General features: G+C 50.8%; 5 protein-coding genes across 5 annotated transcripts; all 5 read left to right on the top strand.

The window, feature by feature from the left end:
- Window positions 1-6,657: 6,657 nt before the first annotated feature.
- On the top strand, window positions 6,658-9,865 carry cyc8 (putative transcriptional corepressor Cyc8; the record flags this gene model as incomplete). The annotated part of the gene is made up of 8 exons (XM_024817201.1): window positions 6,658-6,832; window positions 6,898-7,101; window positions 7,154-7,236; window positions 7,299-7,571; window positions 7,627-7,783; window positions 7,854-8,098; window positions 8,160-8,791; window positions 8,873-9,865. The coding sequence occupies 8 exons, from the start codon at window positions 6,658-6,660 to the stop codon at window positions 9,699-9,701; spliced, it is 2,598 nt and encodes an 865-aa protein (XP_024673555.1). The 3' UTR covers window positions 9,702-9,865.
- A 576-nt stretch (window positions 9,866-10,441) lies between these two features.
- Window positions 10,442-12,108, top strand: rpL3 (60S ribosomal protein uL3). The gene is made up of 6 exons (XM_024812028.1): window positions 10,442-10,481; window positions 10,563-10,594; window positions 10,698-10,755; window positions 10,824-10,980; window positions 11,057-11,730; window positions 11,784-12,108. Coding segments are annotated over exons 1-6 (1,179 nt in total). The 5' UTR covers window positions 10,442-10,479; the 3' UTR covers window positions 12,040-12,108.
- A 632-nt stretch (window positions 12,109-12,740) lies between these two features.
- Window positions 12,741-13,375, top strand: BDW47DRAFT_124534 (uncharacterized protein; the record flags this gene model as incomplete). The annotated part of the gene is made up of 2 exons (XM_024816275.1): window positions 12,741-12,981; window positions 13,083-13,375. The coding sequence occupies 2 exons, from the start codon at window positions 12,741-12,743 to the stop codon at window positions 13,373-13,375; spliced, it is 534 nt and encodes a 177-aa protein (XP_024673553.1).
- Window positions 13,376-14,819: 1,444 nt separating this feature from the next.
- On the top strand, window positions 14,820-17,787 carry BDW47DRAFT_13719 (SKN1/KRE6 family beta-glucan synthesis-associated protein). The gene is made up of 6 exons (XM_024818296.1): window positions 14,820-15,888; window positions 15,947-16,124; window positions 16,177-16,278; window positions 16,328-16,850; window positions 16,901-17,378; window positions 17,437-17,787. Exons 1-6 carry the CDS (start codon window positions 15,266-15,268, stop codon window positions 17,486-17,488), a joined length of 1,956 nt encoding a protein of 651 aa, XP_024673552.1. The 5' UTR covers window positions 14,820-15,265; the 3' UTR covers window positions 17,489-17,787.
- A 959-nt stretch (window positions 17,788-18,746) lies between these two features.
- On the top strand, window positions 18,747-19,915 carry BDW47DRAFT_124532 (uncharacterized protein; the record flags this gene model as incomplete). Its single annotated transcript, XM_024816274.1, has 3 exons — window positions 18,747-18,921; window positions 19,028-19,242; window positions 19,373-19,915. The coding sequence occupies 3 exons, from the start codon at window positions 18,747-18,749 to the stop codon at window positions 19,913-19,915; spliced, it is 933 nt and encodes a 310-aa protein (XP_024673551.1).
- Window positions 19,916-20,824: the final 909 nt, after the last annotated feature.

Here is a 20,824-nt window from a genome sequence, read left to right as displayed (position 1 = left end):
ATAAGAACTGTGGAATATGTGTTTAGATATATATGATTCATATATATTAAGCCACATCAACCTGAATTCCCCATGGGAGATAATCATCTACGATATTTGTGAGGCAGACAGTCAACACACAAACAAACGCACGGACGGTCAATTGGAACGCCATATGAGCGTGAATCGGGTATAGCGGAAACCCTATACTTAAATACCTCTTCTCTTTGAGAACAATCAGCCGAGCACCTACCCTGGGCCAATCAGCCCATACTAAATGTCGTGATACCCATAGCATGGGGAGGGGGGAGGCACCCATCCATCCATCCATCCCGCACAAAAGCAAGCAAGCAAGCACTACCCCCATAAAACACACAAATCAGTTTCGAATCTCGGTCATATTAAGAATATGTCTGTTACCCCTCCCCCGCACGACCTACCTAGGCGCGCGCAAAGCAGACAAGAAGGCAATTTGTGTTGTGGTGGTGCTTGTGACTGCCACGGACAGAGGGTCGCCGAGGGAGGCCGGAGCGGAGCTAGGTGTTGATTATGCGAGAGTGGTGGTGGTGGTGGTGGTGGTGGTGGTGTGTCGCACAGTCCGTCATCCTAGTCATGACGGGCGCGCAACTTGCATTTTGGATGGGTTCGAGGGTGGTTGTTATTTCTTGTTGTTTGTTTCGGGTGGTTGTACATAGTGTACTTGGGGGTGATTGTGATTACGTGGACGAGTTATCTAGACGGGGATGGGGAGGAGACGTGGTTATATTTATCAACGGGGTGGGTAACTATATATGTAAGGATGATGGAGTGTCACTTGGTGATATGAGATAGGAATGACATATTTGTTATGAAGGCATTTGCCCGAAACAAGACAGGACTCCCTTGAATATATGGTAGCTCACGTTTATGGAGAAGATATATTAACTTACCCCCCGACTTTGGACCCCACCAGGAGGGAGCTACCGGAAGACGGCAGGAGACATACTCCAGAGTCCTCCGTACATTCCCCAGCTAAACAGTAAACAGTAAACAGCCAATCTAGTAAGGTACATGTGTACTCCATCCTTCCAAACCCAGTATGTCCCAACATTGTGACGGTGTTCAGTGGGGCGCCCACCTGCAAGGGCCTGGCCTGGGTCCTGACCTTAGTTAGTTTAGCGCAGGACGACCACCACCACAGTGGAGGTTACCTCTCATCTCAAGTTAGGGGGGAAGGGCATTGTTGACAGTTTGCCAACAGTGGACGGCGTCCACTATCAAGCCCATTAAGTTCATTAAGTTTGCTACCTCCATCTCGTGCCTCTCGAAATATGAAAATATGTACGGGAGTAGGTGACCCCCTGACCAGTCAATTCCGGTTCGCCCCACGGGACAACGCCGGCACGGCGCGACCTGTCCAGCGTCCAAGCCATTGTGAGACATGCGCGCACACACACCCTCCTTTCTTCTTCTGCTGCTTCTGCCTTCCCCCCTAGATTGTTGGATGCAGCTGCAGGCAGGGAAGAGACTGTACGACGGGGTGGGTCGCATGCTGTTGTGTAACTGGATTAGGGTCAGGAAAATGACAGTTCAATTTATTATTTTTTCTTCTTATTTGGTTTTATTTATATATCTACTTATCCACTCCGTGTTTATTTCCCGCTATTAAAGTTGAGATTGATTGGACTGGAGGAGTTGCCTACTCCATAGTGATAGGAAGAAAGATGCCTTTCGTACCTATTTATTGACATTAATTTTATTATTTACTTTTACCTAGGGATTTACTTCTGAATCTCATTAATCTCACCTTTTCTAGTTCCCCAAGCCTGGTCCCGTGTGATTGCATGCATGCATGACGGCAATCAGACTGGATCCCTTCCATCTTGGTCTCCCCAGTCTCGCTAAGAGAGCGTCAACATTGCAGAGGAAGGCCATTTTTCTAGTTAGTACATGGTGTAAAGCCACCCGAAGAAGAGAAACAGGTAGAGGGCGTGGGAGAGTCACCTTGATTTCTTTTGTATCTGCTGGTCTGGGCTAATTACTTGATAGATAATTATTGCGTGTGGAGAAAGACAATGAAAATGGATAAAAAAAATCAAGTGAAATAGATAAAAATATAAATAAGAGGATTGAGCATGAATCCTTACATCTGGATATATATTCCTCTGCAAAAGCTTTGGCCATACCCACTATGACACACTTACATGGCACAGGTAGTACTAGGTGGCGAGCTCCTTATCTTCGGCTGCGTTGAGCAAACTCTGTCATCCATGCACTAGCCATTGTTATTAACACTGTTATCCAGTATAATGATCGAGTTGAGATTCAATATCAATGTTATCTTCCGTCGTTTGAAGCGTAGAAAGACGCTGCATACTATTGCAGGGTTAGTACGCCTCTGGTCTCGGAAAAACTGCAAAAAGCCAGTCAAGGTGATTGGCCATTGAGGTGTTCATAGTCGCTGGGCAGATGGTGTAACTATCATTCCAATTGTTGGCTGGCTGCTCTTTCCCTCTCATTCTCTTTGTATAGTTTTACCCAAGTAAGTATCTACATAGGTCCATACGAGTGCCAGGAGGAAAGATCCTCAGATGAACATGTTGATGCGGTGTATTATTTATGGATTGCGGATTACCTTGCGCAAGACAGGATGCCGACAAAAGTCTGACGCAACAGACTCCGCAGTACATACCTAGCATCGGTATGGGCATGCACATCCCATGTAGCTATGAAGAATGGGGGTGTGGAGCTCACCTATGATGCCGTGGAATGTTTGTTCTTTTTTAGGCGTGAGCGCGTACATAAGTCCATGACAGGCACCGGGTCGTTGGTCTGTGTCTGTGTCTGTGGGTGAGGAATGTAGATATAATTCTTTCTATTCTTTTTCCATTTCCTATTGCTTAATTGACTGATAAATTATTTTGATTTTAACTATCAACAGTAATATAGAATATATATATTTTCTGTTCTTATTTTTCTTTTCAAAGCATTGTCCAAATCATAATAGTTTGAATGACGGTTGGCAAGGATCCTCCCAACTTAAGGCTGAGACTCGGGTCCGACGCGGAGAATGGATGACTCCATACAAGGGTTGACTAATGACTACTAGTTCAGTGCTAGGCCATTCGGAGGGGATTTCATCTAGGGGCCGCCCATCCGCCATTCCCCCCCTAGCTTGACTATAATATGGAGTGCAGGAGGGAGGAGCTAGGAGCCAGGAGCCAGGAGGCTAGGAGTGTTTATTGTTGTGGGAAAGTTAAAAAGGGTGGTCAGTCTCAGACTAGGTTCAGAGGGTGGATTGGTGATTATTATTAATTGACTATTATTATTAGGTAGGTATTATTTTTGGACTGTCGGGGAGAAGAAGAAATGAGTATACGGTAAAAAAGGCCGGGGAGACGAGCCAATGATGAAATTAAATTTAATCTACTCATCGCGAGCGGGATGCCCTTGGTGAGTGCATTGTTTATTGCGTGAATTATCTATCGCGAGGCCAGGGATTTCCTATCTGTCCCTCGGGCTTTGTGGGTTGACTTGGACAAGGAGAAAAAAAAAAAAAAGGAAAAAAAAAGGAAAGAAAGGAAAAGAAATTTGATCGACCCACAGATGATGTATCAAGATCATCGACATAACAGCAAAACCCGACGGATCAGCATCGGGAAAGGCCCCACTTTGTCAAAAGAATCCGTTAGGAATTCTGTGGCGGAAGGGAGTGGTAGTGGTGGCTGGTGCTATACCAGGGTGACTAACTTCTTAGGTAAGCCATCTTTTTGCATCGCGGCTGTAGGTACGCTGAGAATGGATGACGGAAGGGGCAAAGTGGTCCGTAAACATGAAAATTAATTATAATATAATATAATAAAATAAGTAGCAAGCAAGAAAGAAAGGTGAGAGAAAGAATATGGAAATAGTCTATAGACAAAGAAAAAATAAGTCAGACCTAGTGTGATAAAGCTTGTCATTGACAGCACACAGAATGTCTCAGCAGTCGGGCACACGCAGCACTGGTTGATATATTGTTAGGTGCTACAGTATAATATACGGCTATTCTCGCATTCTGGTGTGCGGGAAACAAGACCCCTAAAACCCCTTGGTGGGACTGGGGGGAGGGGGCAGTTGGCGTAAATAAAGGCGATGACACCCGACAAGCGATGGAAGTTTTACTCGGCCCTTAGCTTCGGAGCATGAGATTGAGAATCGGGGGCGAGAGGAGAGGAGAGGAGAGGGGAAGGGGCCGCAGAGGGTCCTACTCCATATGTACGCCAGTGCATGTCTTGTCCGACAACAGACTAAGGTGGAAAAGGGTTAGTTCGGAATCAGGATAGACCTGGGTGGATTCAGGATTTGGGATGTAATTCCTCATGGTAGGGGTAAGGGGGGGAGAGGAGGGTTGTGGGAGGGGGAGTGGGGGCCAGTCAGAGTGGAGACGCACAGGAAAGACGGCGACTGCAACATTTTGCATTTAGCAGATGGTCCAAGTGGAGAGGAGCGCCTCATGCCTAACTAGGCTGCCGGGAGCTTAGGTGGTTGAGCTTATGGCCATACGCCAGTAACGCCAGTCATGTACGGTGTCTGCCGAGTGGCGTCCCCACTGGCAGACAGGATTATCCAATATATATATATTTTATTTATATATAATAATTATTATTAAACATACCGAATTTATTATCTCTTCTTCCTTACTTATTATCATATCATCACATTATCATCATTGTCATCATTATATAAGAATAAGAAGAAGAAGAAGAAAAAAAGAAGAAGAAGAAGAAAAGAAGAAGAAGAAGAAGAATAATAATGATAATGATAATAAAATAAGAGAATAATATTAAAATAGGTGATGCCACGGGGAAGAAAGGACTGGTGGGTCTGGGTTCCATGGTCCACCTGCAGCCTTTCGGCGAGTCACAGCCGGGGGTTCGTGCTGGACTTCCCCATCCCGTCATCCCTGAAGCTGCATTTCTGACTCCGGCGCTTGCATCCTCGTCAGACACGGCCCTGTTTCGGGGCGGTCCAACTCCATACGAACTAAAATTCTCGTTATTTTACCCACATCCCATGATGTTACTTGCCTAACCCCTACTCCGCTTGGATCCTCTTTTTTCCATCACCACAACAGTCAACCAGCATTGGTTCCTTTTTGATTTGCTATTGCCGGTAGTGAGCACACTGCGATCACATTGGTTCCCGTCTGCCATCAGCCTCTTCTAGCCTAGGTAGAATCACATTCCACTGTACCTCACCCGGAAATATTATTTAATTATTTATTCTATCTTATTTATTTTTTTTTATTGTCTTTATTTTTTATTCGAAAAATGGAATTCATTTTTTCCCCTCCCCACTCTGATTTATTTGATTTATTTTTATTTCCATTTTTGCTAGATTCATTTGTTCTCCAACAAAAACAAAAATAAAATAAAAAGGTCAAAACACGCGATGTGTGATCCCTTAATATTGAAGCTATATAATCTGAGATATGTCACGATGGATTGAATCTATTATTAAAATTCTTCATTCTCAACTTCTACTCATGCTCAGAGTCCACTGTCACTCGGATATGAGCCGAATGATGATAGCGATCAGTGTAGATGATCAAACAAGATCCAGGAATAGAGGAAGAAATAACCACGATTTCAAGAAGGTTCATAAGTAATCAACCATCGTAAACCATAGAAGAATAATATCATGCTCACTGACTACCTGACTTCCGGTGTCCGGCCGGAAAATATCAACTGTAAATACCCGCGGACACGACTCCAGATTTGGCCCCACTGGGACTAGTCCGTTCCTGGCGACAACGCTGGCTGTCTTGGGGGGACTTGGCGCCGGACGACCGCCATCTCAGCCTTTCCGTGCCTTCCTGGACGCTCACTTTACGGCTCGAAGAGCTGCACAACCACTAGTGTCTCTTGGCAAGAATCACCCTCTTACCACCAGCCCCTCGACCTTTTTCCCTTCTTCTTCTTCTCTTCCTTCTCTTCTCTTCTCTTACTCTTCTTCCCTTCTCCTTTCCTGGTTTCGCTGCCTTCACTTCACCTTCTTCCTTACTTCCCTCCTCCCCTTCCACCTTATCCCCCCCCTGGCCACTCCCGCTTCATCTCCAATTTGTATTCCAATTCTTCTCTTCTTTGGTTTTGTGTGTGTCTGTCTTATTTTATTTTATTTTATTTTTCTTTTTTTGAACCTTCTTCTTCGGGGGTTCCGCTCTCCTCGTTTCACAACCCTTTTTTGTCACCCTCTCCCTTTCCGACGCTATATCGCCTCCCATTCATTTCCGATCTCCAAACCGCGCAGCTTCTCGCTCTCGTATTTCCCTCGCGGTCTCCAGTGGTTTGGTTGGACTATATCTCAATTGCCCTACCGTCATCGGCTGGTGCGTCATCGCCAAGAAGACCCCAGGGCGGATTTCCCCAGCGTTGCAGCGTTGATACCGTCACTCTTCCCCTGTGACGAATTTGCCTCGCGCCCTCCGTTCGGCGACACGTACTCTTAAGACGCACTCTCGAAACTTGTCGCGCTTTGCGTCCTGAAACCTCGTTAGTCCACTAGATCGCGCGAATACTTCCTATATCGCGTTTGTGCGACTTGTCGGTGGCACGGACGCGGATTGCATCATCGTGTCGCAAAGTTCGCGGGTGCCAGACTTGCAACTTCGCCGGAGATTGGTAGCATTGCGATAGAATTCCACAACCCACAGCCACCATGGCCCATACTCAGCCCTCGCCCACGGGAGGTGTTACCCCTCACCATGGTCACCTCGCAGCCCACCCCCAGGTCAATGGTCATATTGCGCTGCAGGCCTCAGGCCAGAAGGCCCCTCCCCTGAATACCGCCCAGAAGATCGCTGCCCTTAACGAGCAGGTTTGGCTTCAAATTGGTGCGTCACTCGAACCCTCGCGGGATGTCATGGGGTCCACGGACACTGACCATTTCGTTTTATAGGAAGTCTGACGGAGTTGATGGGTGACCTGGAGGGCGCCATGAACGCGTACGAACAGGCTCTGCGCCACAACCAATGGTCCATCCCCGCGATGAACGCCATCTCGTGTATCTTGCGCACCAAGGAGCAATTTCCGAAGGCGGTGGAGTACCTCCAAAATATCTTGAAGTTAGATTCGGGCAGTGGGGAGACATGGGGCAGCCTAGGTTTGTTCATCCGCCTTCTTTCATTCCCCGTCACAAAACTGATCGGTCTCAGGCCATTGCCATCTGATGATGGACAATTTGCAAGAGGCCTACACCTCGTACCAGCAGGCTCTCTATCATCTGCGTGACCCCAAGGTTCGTGAACAGAACTTCCCATTGCCATTCGCCAATAACTAACCCGTGACCGCGTTTTGCAGGAACCCAAGCTGTGGTACGGCATTGGTATCCTTTACGACCGTTATGGATCCCTCGACCACGCCGAAGAAGCCTTCTCCCAGGTCATGCGCATGGCCCCCGATTTTGAGAAGGCCAACGAAATCTATTTCCGACTCGGCATAATCTACAAGCAGCAGCAGAAGTTCAACCAGAGTCTGGAGTGCTTTAAGTACATCGTCTCTGACCCTCCTCGCCCCTTGACCGAGGAGGACATCTGGTTCCAAATTGGCCATGTCCACGAGCAGCAAAAAGACGTGAGTAGCCCCGGAATTTGTGTGTAACCTGCAACCCGCGCTAACAGCGGTCTAGTTCGACTCGGCACAACAAGCCTACAGACGGGTTTTGGACCGCGATCCCAACCATGCGAAGGTGTTGCAGCAACTCGGATGGCTGTATCACCAGCAGAGCAACAGCTATGCCAGCCAAGAGAAGGCTATCGAATACCTTGAAAAATCCGTGGCCGCTGGTGAGTTTACGATAATGCGAGGGGAGCATTCCTTGACGGACGAAGCAATTCTAATTGGTTTCTGCCACAGACAACAACGATGCGCAAAGCTGGTATCTCCTGGGTCGTTGCTACATGTCGCAAGCCAAGTATCCCAAGGCCTATGAAGCCTACCAACAAGCCGTCTACCGCGACGGTCGCAATCCTACTTTCTGGTGCTCGATCGGTGTCCTCTACTACCAGATCAATCAATACCGCGATGCTCTGGATGCGTACTCGCGGGCCATTCGCCTGAACCCTTACATCTCAGAGGTGTGGTACGATCTGGGCACTCTGGTAAGTGATGAGGAAGACATTAAGCAATACGGCGAGTCAATACATGCTAACGACAGTCCAGTACGAGTCCTGCAACAACCAAATCGCAGACGCCCTTGATGCGTATGGCCGTGCGGCGGACTTGGATCCCGCCAACGTTCACATCAAAGCCCGTTTGCAACTGCTTCAAAGCCAGCTGTCCGGTACCAACCAGAACAGCGCTCCTGCTCCCCAGCCTCAAGACGTTCACCCCCAGGCCTACCAGGCCCCCGGAGTCGGAGCCCCCCCGGCTCCCCAATGGGGCGCACCGGCCCCGACCGGCGGCCCACCCCCTCAGGCCCCGGCTCCCCCGAGGCAGATCGCGGACTGGAACCGTGGCATCAATGAGCTGCATTCGCAGGCTCAGGCCCAGGCCCAGGCCGCTCAAGCCCAGGCCCAGGCTCACGCGCAGGCTCAGGCCCAGGCGCAAGCTCAGGCTGCCAACGGATTTGACCACCGCGACCAGCTCCGGCCCACGGCTCTCCTCCAGCAGCCCAGCCCGCGACAGGACTCCGGCCGGGTGTTCCCCGAAGCGGTCCGCCCGCAAGCGGCAGCACGTTCCCCGAAGACTGCGATGGTCGGACCCAGTGTGTACGCCCCGGCTCATGGACTCCCCCAACTTGCCAACCCTCCCCCTCCTCCGTCGCACGAGCGGGCCCCGAGCGCCGCCAGTGCGTTCAGCTCCACCGCTCGCGGTCCCCTTCCCCCTGCTCCGGTCGGTCCTCCCGCGGCCGTGGGGCCCCCTCCTGGCCCTAGCCCTGGTGGTGCTCTTCCGCCTTATCAGCGCCCCTTCACCCCGCCCTCGGAAATCCGCCCGATCCGCGACGAGAGACCGTCCTCTCCGGGCTCTACCTACCCCCACCAGCAGTATCATCACGGCCCCAGCGTGCCTGTCCAGACAGCTGGCAGCACTGGCATCGCGGGCGGCGCCCCTCCACCCGCGTCGGCGATGGCTGCGGCCGAAGCGGCTGCTCGTGAACGCGAGGACCGCCCGGCTTCGGCCATGAAGCGCGGTCGGGAGTGGGAGGCGGACGCCGGGCCCGTCAAGAAGATTGCCAATGAAGAGAGCCGTGCCCGCTTAGATGAACAGATGACTCGTCGCGCCTCTCCGCCGAACCGCATGCCTTCCCCAGGCGAAATCCAGCGCCGTAGCTCTTCGGAGGCTCGCCGCGAGGATCAGCGACGGATCAACGAAAACTATCACCCCTCTGAGGCGGCTCACCACCCTCCTACCCTCCCGCCCATCCAGCACATGCCTCCGCATGGCTCCGGGCCCAGCTTGCCCGCGATGAATGAGAGTTCCGGTCCTCCGTCAAATGGACCTCCCTCGGGACCGCCCTCTACCACCCAGGTGCAGGTCAAGGAGGAACCGGCTCGCGGCGAACAGCCCCCGGCGCACGAGCCCGCTGCACGGAAAATGGACGTTGACGAGAACTATGATGACGATGGTGATGATGAAAAGCGACCCAGCGCCGCCGTCAAGGGCAGCCCCCACGGCAATGGATCGGGCGGCGCCAACAACAGCAACAATGTGTTGAGCGGTGGGAGCCAGTCTTCGCAGTCGAAGCCGGAGTCGACCGCTTGAGGACGAAGACCTTGCCTACGTCATTTTCGCACAACAGATCGTTGGGATTGGTTTGTTTTCAAACTAGCGACCGATTGCCCGCGACCTTTCCACCCCTCACGTTACCTTCGTTTGCACCCCGCACTGTGTTTTCTTTACTTTTACTTTTTATATTTTTTTTACTTTGATCTATTGTGGTTAAATTCTTCTATCCTCCCCAACCACTTTTCGCAGGGTTCTGTCCTCACTTGTTGGTTTAACACCTGGGGCTGTATTGTACAATTTCGATTGGCACAGTAGCTGGGGTGGTTCTAAAGTTATGTCTGTATCTAGTTTAAAGCTCAATTTTCTAGCCCTTCGATGACCCCCGTTTGAATGGTTTTGCGTTATCTATTAGCTGTGCTGCCTTGTAAATTGGCAAATTCGATATCAGAACTGGACGAGATTCTATCGTAGAATGGGCCCTCCGCCGATGTCATCCTTGAGTAGTTTGAGTAGGTGTCACTTGCCAGACTGGTCCACCACGACAGAGGACGAGGGATCCTCAGGCAACGAAACGCAAAATCAACCCGGGTCAGGAACTGCCGATGGGGCAAGGCGGTGAGGGATATTTTTGGGTGGCGTGGGGTGCCTCAGGCGGCAGCCCTCAATCGCTTATCCTAAAAGGGAAATAGATTGCCAAGCTCTCGCTTAGGTCAGCCCACACTCGTTAAGCGTGCAAAATACGACCGACATCCGGCGCACTCAAAGATAGACTCTCCTACTTACCACCTCGACGACTAACGACAACAGGGTCAAGATGTGAGTACTCCTGTTTGATGGGCTATCCAATGCCGTTTGGAAGTGATCGAATCAGACGTATTAATTGCATTTCTTGAACAGGAGTCACCGGAAGTACGAAGCGCCTCGGCACGGTTCGTCCACCTCGTTCTCTCGCATCCAGATTGGAGTCGAAAAATCTCGAGATGATTTTTCTTCTCTATGTGTATCCGACTAGCTAACACCAGTTCTCTATAGGCTCCCTTGCGTTCTTGCCGCGCAAGCGCGCCACCCGTCACCGCGGAAAGGTCAAGAGGTCAGTATATCTGGAGGGAGTGAAAATTTGGATTCGGTCGCACGACAGTATACTAAGAGTTGTTACAGCTTCCCCAAGGATGACGCCAAGAAGCCCGTCCACCTGACGGCCTCCATGGGCTACAAGGCTGGTATGACCACCATCGTCCGTGACCTTGACCGACCCGGTGCCAAGATGCACAAGAAGGAGATCGTTGAGGCTGTCACCGTTGTCGAGACTCCTCCCGTATGTGACCAAAAAAAAAATTCAAAGGGCTTTGATCGTTGGAATGAGAGGCTGACTGATTTTTTTTTTTTTTTAGCTTGTTGCCGTCGGTGTTGTCGGTTACATCGAGACTCCCCGTGGTCTCCGCTCTCTCACCACCGTCTGGGCTGAGCACTTGAGCGACGAGGTCAAGCGTCGCTTCTACAAGAACTGGTACAAGTCCAAGAAGAAGGCCTTCACCAAGTACGCCAAGAAGCACGCCGATGAGTCCGGCTCTGCCATCACCCGCGAGCTGGAGCGCATGAAGAAGTACTGCACGGTCGTCCGTGTCCTCGCCCACACCCAGATCCGCCAGACTCCCATCAAGCAGAAGAAGGCCCACCTCATGGAGATCCAGGTCAACGGTGGCAACGTCGCCGACAAGGTTGACTTTGCCCGCAACCTGTTCGAGAAGCCCATTGAGATCGACAGCATCTTCGAGAAGGACGAAATGATCGATGTCATTGCCGTCACCAAGGGTCACGGTTACCAGGGTGTCACCAGCCGTTGGGGTACCACCAAGCTGCCCCGTAAGACCCACAAGGGTCTGCGTAAGGTCGCCTGTATTGGTGCCTGGCATCCTAACCACGTCCAGTGGACTGTTGCCCGTGCCGGTCAGATGGGTTACCACCACCGTACCTCTTGCAACCACAAGGTCTTCCGTGTGGGCAAGGGCACCGATGAGGGTAACGCCTCGACCGAGTTCGATATCTCCAAGAAGCAGATCACTCCGTATGTTCCCCTCCCTCAATTTCTTCAGGAACCGCCTACTAACAGTATCTTAGCATGGGTGGTTTCGTCCACTACGGTGAGGTCAAGAACGACTTCGTCATGCTCAAGGGCTCCATCCCCGGTGTGAAGAAGCGTGTCATGACTCTCCGCAAGACCCTGTACCCCCAGACCAACCGCCGTGCCACCGAGAAGGTCGATCTCAAGTGGATCGACACCTCGTCCAAGTTCGGACACGGTGCTTTCCAGACTGCCGAGGAGAAGCGGGCCTTCATGGGTACGCTCAAGAAGGACCTCGTCACTTCGGCTTAGGGTGTTATGGTGGTGTAGTGCAACGTATCTTATTTATTTTCAATGAAAAAAGCGGACAATATTTTTCAACGATGGTGTGGGTAATTCCTCTAAAGATCTTTAGTCTACGTAGTTTGCACCGACGTACTGAGTATGTGCTTGCTCCAGCCAGATGTGAATTGACGAAACTCGACCCTACGATCAGAAGCGGCCAAGAACTCATCTAGTAAAAAAATCATCACACGAGCTATTTCCAACAATAGAGTCACTATCTGACCTCAAGGGAGTTATTACAAATAAATCTTTTCATTAAGCAAAAACATACATATATTAAACCGGGCAATATATAATCCTTCCGCAAGTCACCCAGCGGCTTTCCCACCCGACTTGACTACCATTCCATTTTCTTCCAGCTGAGTCTAGTAGTGACCGAATTGCACCCTTCCACAACCCCACCAATCCAGATGCAGCGCTCCCGAAGTGCTCATTGCGTCATTGATCGCATCTCACGCCCGACCTCATCATCTTCGTTACTTTCTTGTCTCGTCCCAACAACAGTTATCTACCGTCCTCAAAGACAAACGTCCTCTTTCTCCCACCGTTCTTCTCTTCGTTACACCCACCCAAATTCAGGGATCTTCTCATCTCCCACCAAGCCAACCACCATTATTACCACAAGAAACCGCACCCCAACCCCACCAATCCAATACCAAACCAGAACAATGTCCTCCGACGACGCCTACATGTCCTTCCTGGACAAAGCCAACGCTGACCTCAACAACGCCCGCGCAGAGCGCGCCCAGCGACAATCCATCGCCCGCACCGAAGCAGTCGACATAGACGTGCGCGTCCCAACCCCGCTCACCTCCGTCGATGCGTATTACGTCTCCGAGACGGATGAGCCGTTTGAGCCTGTTACGCTGAAGTGGGAGAAGGCCGTGAAGGGGATCTGGCCGGATCCGAGTATGTCTTCCTCTCCTTTTACTTTCCCCCGTCCTTCTTTCTATATATGTATGTATGTATGTATGATATAAATGGATGCTAACGAATATGAATGGTGCTAGCAAACCTCTCAAACCTCATCTCCCCCACAACAGACCTCTCCTCGTCCATCTCGACCCTCTCGCCCTCCGCCTTCGACCCGCATAACCAGTACGCGACTGTCCTGCGCGCTGTGCGTGCGGCGGCCGTGCAGGCGCCGTCTTCGGAGGCCGGCGGCGCACCGCATCAGTCGACTGTTGATGTGAAGGTTTATCGGGTGGAGGTGGGGGCGTCGCGCGTGGAGTATTGGTTGTTGGCGTTGAACATTGAGGAGAGTTTGCTCGTTGGGCTGAGGGTGAAGGCTGTTGAGAGTTGATTTGGATTTATTGCTGTTGGGGGTATTATTGGGAGTTTTATGGTTGTTTAGTTGTGGGGGAGTAGGATGAGATTCATTGAGGGTTGGAAATACTATGGAGTAGTTTGCACTGTCGCTTGTGTATGTATATGGATATGTATATGTAATTCCTTGGTTTAGGTGATGATATATTGTATCTCCCTCCCGGGTTAGGTAATGGCCGTATGAGATACAAACGTAACCACTCTTAAAACCATTTTAGTCCTTAATGTATGTAAGCTACCTACCCAATCGCGGTAATATACAGTAGTAGGTACCTACCTACCTGTCGGAATATAAGATAGTGCATAAAAGGGTACCCGCAGAGCTCAGAAGTGTCTAGATGTGTCTTGTAGCCGAGTGGTATTCTTTGCAATACTACCTAAGGTACCAGTCAAGCCTTTCGACGTGGGTCCAATTCACAGCAAGCTCGAATGAACGAAGCCGGAACCAACGGCTACGCTCAGTTCTATATTATGATTTATTTCCAGCATCCTTGGCGGATCGTCCTGATGAGGCACATAGCGGCGGGCGAAAGTATGAGACTATGTAAGGGGGTTAGAGATATTGTTGGATACTAACCTACCTACCTACTCATTTGCCGAGGGGGCTGGAATGGATGAGGAGACTCCAGGAGGCTAGGAGCCTAGAGTCTTGTCAGGGAGGACGGTCTCGAGGGTATATGAAGGAGACACTCCTGTGGTTCTGGGGATGAGGATGCGAAGCGATGGTACGGAGGGGGATGGACGCCCTGTAGGAGACGGATGTGATATGATATGATCTGTCAGAACGCGTGTTCGGGAATGGAATCAACGGCGGAGGGAGTCGTGGGGGAGCATGTCTTCACTGTCTCTGTCTCTCTCTCTGTGTGTGCCTCTCAGATCACATTATTCAAGGGATCGTCATGGCCGTTCCTTGATATCTGATCATGCCGGCGTTATACATGTGGGTTTGGCGCCGTTACAAGGGATGCCATATATTGATCATTGATATTATGCTGGACCATGGTCCCTATGAGTCTGGCCAGGTGTCATTGATTAGAGAGCAAGGTTGTGAATGGCAACCGGATTCTTCGTCTGGTATGGCATGTGGTTTGGTATGGAGTAAATATTCGCCTGGACGAATGATTGAGGAGTGAGTATTGAGGGATGATCGATCTGGTTTCTTCACCTCTTCATGCAATGCGTCAGGAGAAAGGAAAAGTAAACAGTCGACGAAGATAGTAACAACTCAAACGTGATTGAAGAAAAAGCTTCCGTGCATAGACATACAGCGTTGGAGTTTGAAGTACGCATAGTTAGTACGGACAGAGGTGGGATTATCCCTTCCTTCGCTGCCTGCTCGTTCCATATTCCGACGCCTGTTTCTCTCTTCCATTCTTCTCCGTCCCTCTTCGGCATTCTGTTTTTCTTCCCTTTCTGTTGCCCCTCGACGCCCTGTCGGCCACTTTGCTCTTCATATTCTATTTGTGTTTGTTTCGCCGCTGTCTTCTGTTCAACTATTCGACTGCGACCCCGACGCTTGCAATACACGGTAAAGGACGATTGCGCCTGTCCTGTCCGCTCGTTTTCGCGTGCTGCATCTGCTTGAACTGCTGATTGCGCGTCTGGTGTCGGTTTCTGGACTAGAGGGTTCGAATTCTGTCGTTACCGTGAGAGACAGCAGTGGTTGTTATTGTTGCTACTTTGAAACCGTGATAGCTGCGCACCGGAAAGAAAGGAAATGTGCTGTGGGATGCTTGATGTCTAGAGTGAATTGAGCCTTGTACAACAGATACTAGGCCCACCTGGTCTTCAGTCTACCGTCATACCGTCGAAGATACCCAGCGACACTGGATAGAATAGAAACTGGACAACAACCGATTATTGCACAATGACCGACCCCAATGGCCCCCGACAGACGCCACAGATCCGCCTCAATTCCGGAAGCCATGATCCCTTCACGGACGTCGACGATCCGTACGTGTCGGCGCCATCCCCGCAAATCGGGCGGGCTCTGACCTCCGAGATGACACACTCGCCGTCGTCCGGCACCGTGCGGACAGTATACTCATCGACCATCCCGCGGGAGTCAAGCGAGTTCTTGATCCCCCCGCCACCACACCGACCTCGCGAGGAGTACAGCGCCAGTCTGCACTCTCCAGAGCGCCCCGTTTCCCTGTCGCGACAGACAAGCTGGACCTCCGACGGGGGGAGCTACGACGCCCGCGGATACGCCTCCATCCCGTTCGAGGACTCGCGCGCGCCGTCTCGCGAGGGCAGCGAAGAGAACGACGTGAATACGCAGACGGTGGCGGGGAAGTACAACATCACGCCCACAGAAGGGCTGCTGCTCTTCCCGGAAGATGTGGAGAAGGACGACGCCATGCACAACCCGGACCCGGATGACCACGAGCAAGAATGCGATATCTGGAATCGGCGGGGTCTCATCAACGTGGGCGGGTTGGTCTTGCTGACTGTGGGCTTCCTCGTGCTGTTTATCGGTTACCCCGTTATGTATGAAGCCCGCCGTAGAAAGAATTAGACTCTTCTGGTCACTGACTTCTTCCTCTAGAACAGCTGTCAAGGGGATGAAGAAAGATGGGCCGCTTTGTCACCCGGGGGATACGCTATGTCTCGACGTAGGGGAGCGTCCGCTGCTGTCCAATATGAGGAAAGGTCTTATCGACCCGGATACGCCGCAGTCTGCTATGTCCAAGACGGCTGCCGATGGCACGGAATTGAAATTAGTAGTCAGTACACTGGAACGAGACTGGTTTTGAGTTGCGTTTGACAATCTTTTAGTTCTCCGACGAGTTCAACACCCCCGGCCGAACATTCTACGATGGGGACGATCCGTTCTATCAGGCGGTGGATATATGGTACGGCGTGACACAGGATCTTGAGGTCAGTTTTGTCGCGGCCTTTTCCCCTGGACGCCGCTGATATCCCTTAGTGGTATGATCCAGATGCTGTCACCACCAGAGACGGTGTCTTGGAGCTTCGATTTGACGAATTCCCCAACCACGAACTGAAATACCGCTCTGGAATGGTACAAAGCTGGAACAAGCTCTGTTTCAGCGGCGGTCGTCTGGAAGCCAGTGTATCGCTGCCGGGATCTGGCGACGTATCGGGCTTCTGGCCGGGCTTCTGGGCAATGGGCAATCTCGGACGACCCGGATACGCCGCCACTACGGAAGGGATGTGGCCCTACAGCTACCACGACAAGTGCGATGCCGGGATCACGCCCAACCAGAGTTCCCCAGACGGAATCAACTTCCTGCCTGGCATGCGTCTTCCCGGTTGTACGTGTGGAGGCTCCGACCACCCCACTCCGGGAAAGGCGCGAAGTGCCCCCGAAATCGATGTGATCGAAGCGAGCGTGCGGCCGCTCAACGATAACGGCGGTGCTGTCGTCGGTGACGTGTCGCAAAGTCTGCAAATGGCTCCGTTCGATATCTGGTATATGCCCGACTACGGTAAGTGTTTGATTGACTATCCTTGGTATGGCCCTGTCTGACCAAACTAGAATTCACCGCCGTATACGACCCCAATATCACGTCTATCAACTCATACCGCGGAGGCCCCCTCCAGCAAGCCATGTCCGGCCTGACCTACTTAAACAACGACTGGTACAACGGCAAGCAGTACCAGACGTACGCCTTCGAGTACACCCCCGGGGCAACCGGCGAAGTGACATGGTTCGTGGGCGAGAACAAAACCTGGACTCTGGACGGGCGCTCCATCGGACCCAACGGGAATATCGGCCAACGCATGATCCCCCTGGAGCCTCTGGCCATGGTCATGAACCTGGGTATGGCTGAGAGTTTCGCCGGCATCAACGGCTCCATCGCCGACTATATGCCCGGCGTGATGCGGTTTGATTACGTCCGAATTTATCAGGACCCTGATAATATCAGCCTCACATGTGACCCACCGGGTTATGAGACGACTGAGTACATAGAGAAGCATCCTGAGGCTTACAAAAACCCCAACAAGACGACCTGGTACGCCCTTTATCTATTTTTCTCTGTTAAAGGCGACGATGCTGACTGACTTGTCTAGGGCGGACACTGGCTACGACTGGCCGAAGAACTCTTTCATGCATGGCTGTTGATTTTGCACATTACATAGTATGTTTCTTGAACGCTGTGACTTGGTCACAGGATACATAGCATCGAGCGCTGCTTTGGCACGTCTTGAGCCTGCCGCACTCGTCGGCGCAGGTGGACGGCTCAATTTGCGCAGTGAGCTTCTTTGACATTGCACTCAAAGAACATCTTTTCTTTCATCTTTTTAATTTCCCTTCAAAAAGGCTCTGTGAGTCGACTTTACCATTTTCTGGTGATCGGTGTTGGAGGGCGTTATTATTCGGGTTCGGTAGTTTGTGCTGAGGCTGGAGTGGCTTGGGGTGATGATTTACTTTACTTTTCTTTTTCTCTCTTTTTCTTTTTTCAATTCTTGTGTCATTTCAGTTTTTGTTTTTATCTTTGATATCCTAATCGTGTCCCATACGCGTTGTGCGCATTCTTATAGTTTATGCTTGTCTGATTGAGTTAAGTTTTTGCTCACCATGGTAGAGTATATCATCGTACTTTTCTATTTTTTAAACATGCTTGCTTATTACTTGCAGTATTGATTGCCTCATCCATGAGATAATTATCCAGAGTGAGTTGTAGTGGTGTAAAATGATGTCTATACATATAGCAAGTGGATGTGCATATCTACATAGCTAGGTGCATAAGGGTAGTGACTAAGCAACCAGTCGCATCCACCGATACAACAACTACAGCGTCAGTCCATCTCATTCATCTTTCCAAGACTCTTACCCAACATACGCACCCACTGCTTCAGATTGATTGAATGAGAAGAGAGTTAGCTCTGAATAGGTATGTTCTTCTTCCCTAGTATGTATACTCTTATTAATAATAGTGTAGTTCCCACCGTACCACACTTGTCAACTAGCTGCCTGTCTGCCTGATTGGGACTCCGCTTTAGGAGCTTGATTAGCTCGACATAATTGCTGTCGATCAGAAGGACGTCCACTTTTCAATTGCAATTGTTGTTCTCGACACTATCAGGTGGATCTTTTGACAAGATTGGAAGCTGCATAGCTTGCACCTGGATCACTGATCTTGATCATCTGCTGCAGCTTTGGCTTGTGCCTGTTTGGACCCTGCTCGGATAGATTACTGTCTGTCTGTTTGATTGGGGCTTATACACACGAGTATTGCTGCTCACTACTTTACCTACCGATCAATGAACTACCCTCAATAAAGTCCACCCAGAGCCAACAACTCAATCAAATCTCAATCAAACGGGCAGAAATATCAGCTACAACACACCACCAACGGACCTCGCTATTATACTACAAAATGTTCAACCCCAACGCCCCCAACCCCCGCCGCCCAAGCCACAGCCTCAACACCCCCGTCCCAATCCTCATCGACTCGGACGAAGAAATCTCCGACGCAGACAACGAGAGCGAGAATGACTCCATGCAGGTGGACGAGTATCCCCAGCACCAGGCGCGTGAAATGGGCGGTTACAGTATGCTCCCCGCATCTTCAGCCATCCTACTCTAATTACTTCCATTCTATCTATCTTATCTCAGCTTCGACAAACTAACAGATACGTAAAAATCAAGATCTAGCAGGTCTCGATCCAACCATGCAATTCGCACCCGCTGATCCCCGCGTGCGTGGCCATCGCCAACATCACCACCACCCCCACCATCCACACGGCACGTACCATACCTCCATCGAGCAGGAGAAGAAAGTCCGCAGTCGACTGCGCGAGGAGCGCCATGCTGCGCTTTGTGTGTTGATGGATAGGGAGCTGCTTACTATCCAAGCGTTGGCTGCGCAGGAGGTATTTAATTCTTTCCCCCTTTGATTGATCCCTTTCCTTCCTCACACCTCCATTCAAACCCCAACGTACAATGATATCACAAAAAAATAATAAAAAAAAAAAAAGCCAAACAGAACTAACAAAACGAAAGACCCTCCCCCAAGCCCGCCGCCGCTTCCTCTCCAAACTAATGGCCCCCGAAGACGCCGACATCGCAGCCTCCATCCGCGCAGACAGATTCACCATCCAGCCCAACACTACCACCACCACCAGCAGCGGCAGTACCCAAAAACGCCACCGTCCATCATCGCCCTCCGCACCGCAGTCATTCGTCACCTCGTCGGCATCATCAGGGTCCACACCTATCACCGTCCATCGGAAGATCGTAGACGCGTACGGCGTAGATGATGATGGGTGGAAGAGGCCGGAGCCGGTGATTCCGCCTGGTTCTGGCTCTGGGTCTCGCTCCGGCGGAAGGAATTCGTCGGGGTCGGCATCGCCTGCGCCTTCTTCTGTTGCGTCGGCGAGGAGGGAGAATGCGACGCCGTCGAAGGGGAGGGCTGTTTCGGGTTCTGGGGCGGGGTCTGGGTCTGGCTCGGCGAGTCGGAGACTACAGCGGGAGCGGGAGCGGGAGTTGGAGAGACGGCGGAGGGAGGGGTCTGATGATTACGATAATGATGAGGGGGGTTTTTGAAAGTCTTTTTGAGGTTTGATCTGGCCGTTGGTATTTTGCTTTTTTTTTTCTTCTTTTCTTCTTATTCTCTGAGAAATCTTGCTGCGGCGTGTGATTGTCATCCTTTGCTTCGATACCCATCCATCCATCTACATACTCTATATAACTGGATAGTGTCAAGTCAGTCATGATTAGAGCATATCATATTACTGTAACACCTGCCGGTGCGTCCTTTCTATCCTATCCCCCCGCTCAAAGCTATCAGCTATAATCTATACCCACAACACATCCTAAATCCATCCCTACTTACCATCCTACTAAACAATGGATAACTTTGAGATCACCGAAACTAGCTCAGACAGAAGAAAGCAAATAACAAGATGCGTATCAGGCACAATGGTCATATCTATCAAACGGCTGTTCCTTACTATCCGTTTTATTTTCATATTTCGATGCTTTTAGAGAATTGCATTTTTGAATTTATTGTTGGTTGCATTTTTCGTTTGGAAATTAACATGCCTAATTCCAAGTGTTTGATCGTATCTTCGACCTTGCAGGGTTGTGTCTGCCTATAGTAGATGGTCTCCATCCAAGGGGGTTTCCCTCTAGAGATAATATCCCGTGATGTCTGCCCATGGTGTTCATGTTCACATGATGGGCCCCCCCGGGCGTGAGTGTTTGTGTGAGTGTTGATGTGAGTGGGTGTAAGTGTGGGAGCGCGATGGTAGCGCTAAATTGGAAACACTGAATGATGCGGTGCGGCGGTCGCTCGCTAGGTTGGCGTGGCCTTTTGTTTTGCCAATCCCAGCAATGAAACAGGATAAGGTTGCCAGCATCCGTGTTGGCTGAATTTAACTCCTAAGCGTTGAGACGGCTCTCCGCATCGCCGACCTGTTTGCGCTCTGAGACTTCCCGCGTCCGCAGTCGAGC

This window comes from Aspergillus candidus, assembly GCF_002847045.1.
Source record: "Aspergillus candidus strain CBS 102.13 unplaced genomic scaffold BDW47scaffold_13, whole genome shotgun sequence".
Taxonomy (NCBI): domain Eukaryota; kingdom Fungi; phylum Ascomycota; class Eurotiomycetes; order Eurotiales; family Aspergillaceae; genus Aspergillus; species Aspergillus candidus.
Note: the sequence above shows the minus strand (reverse complement) of the source record. Positions and strands in the feature narration are given on the sequence as shown.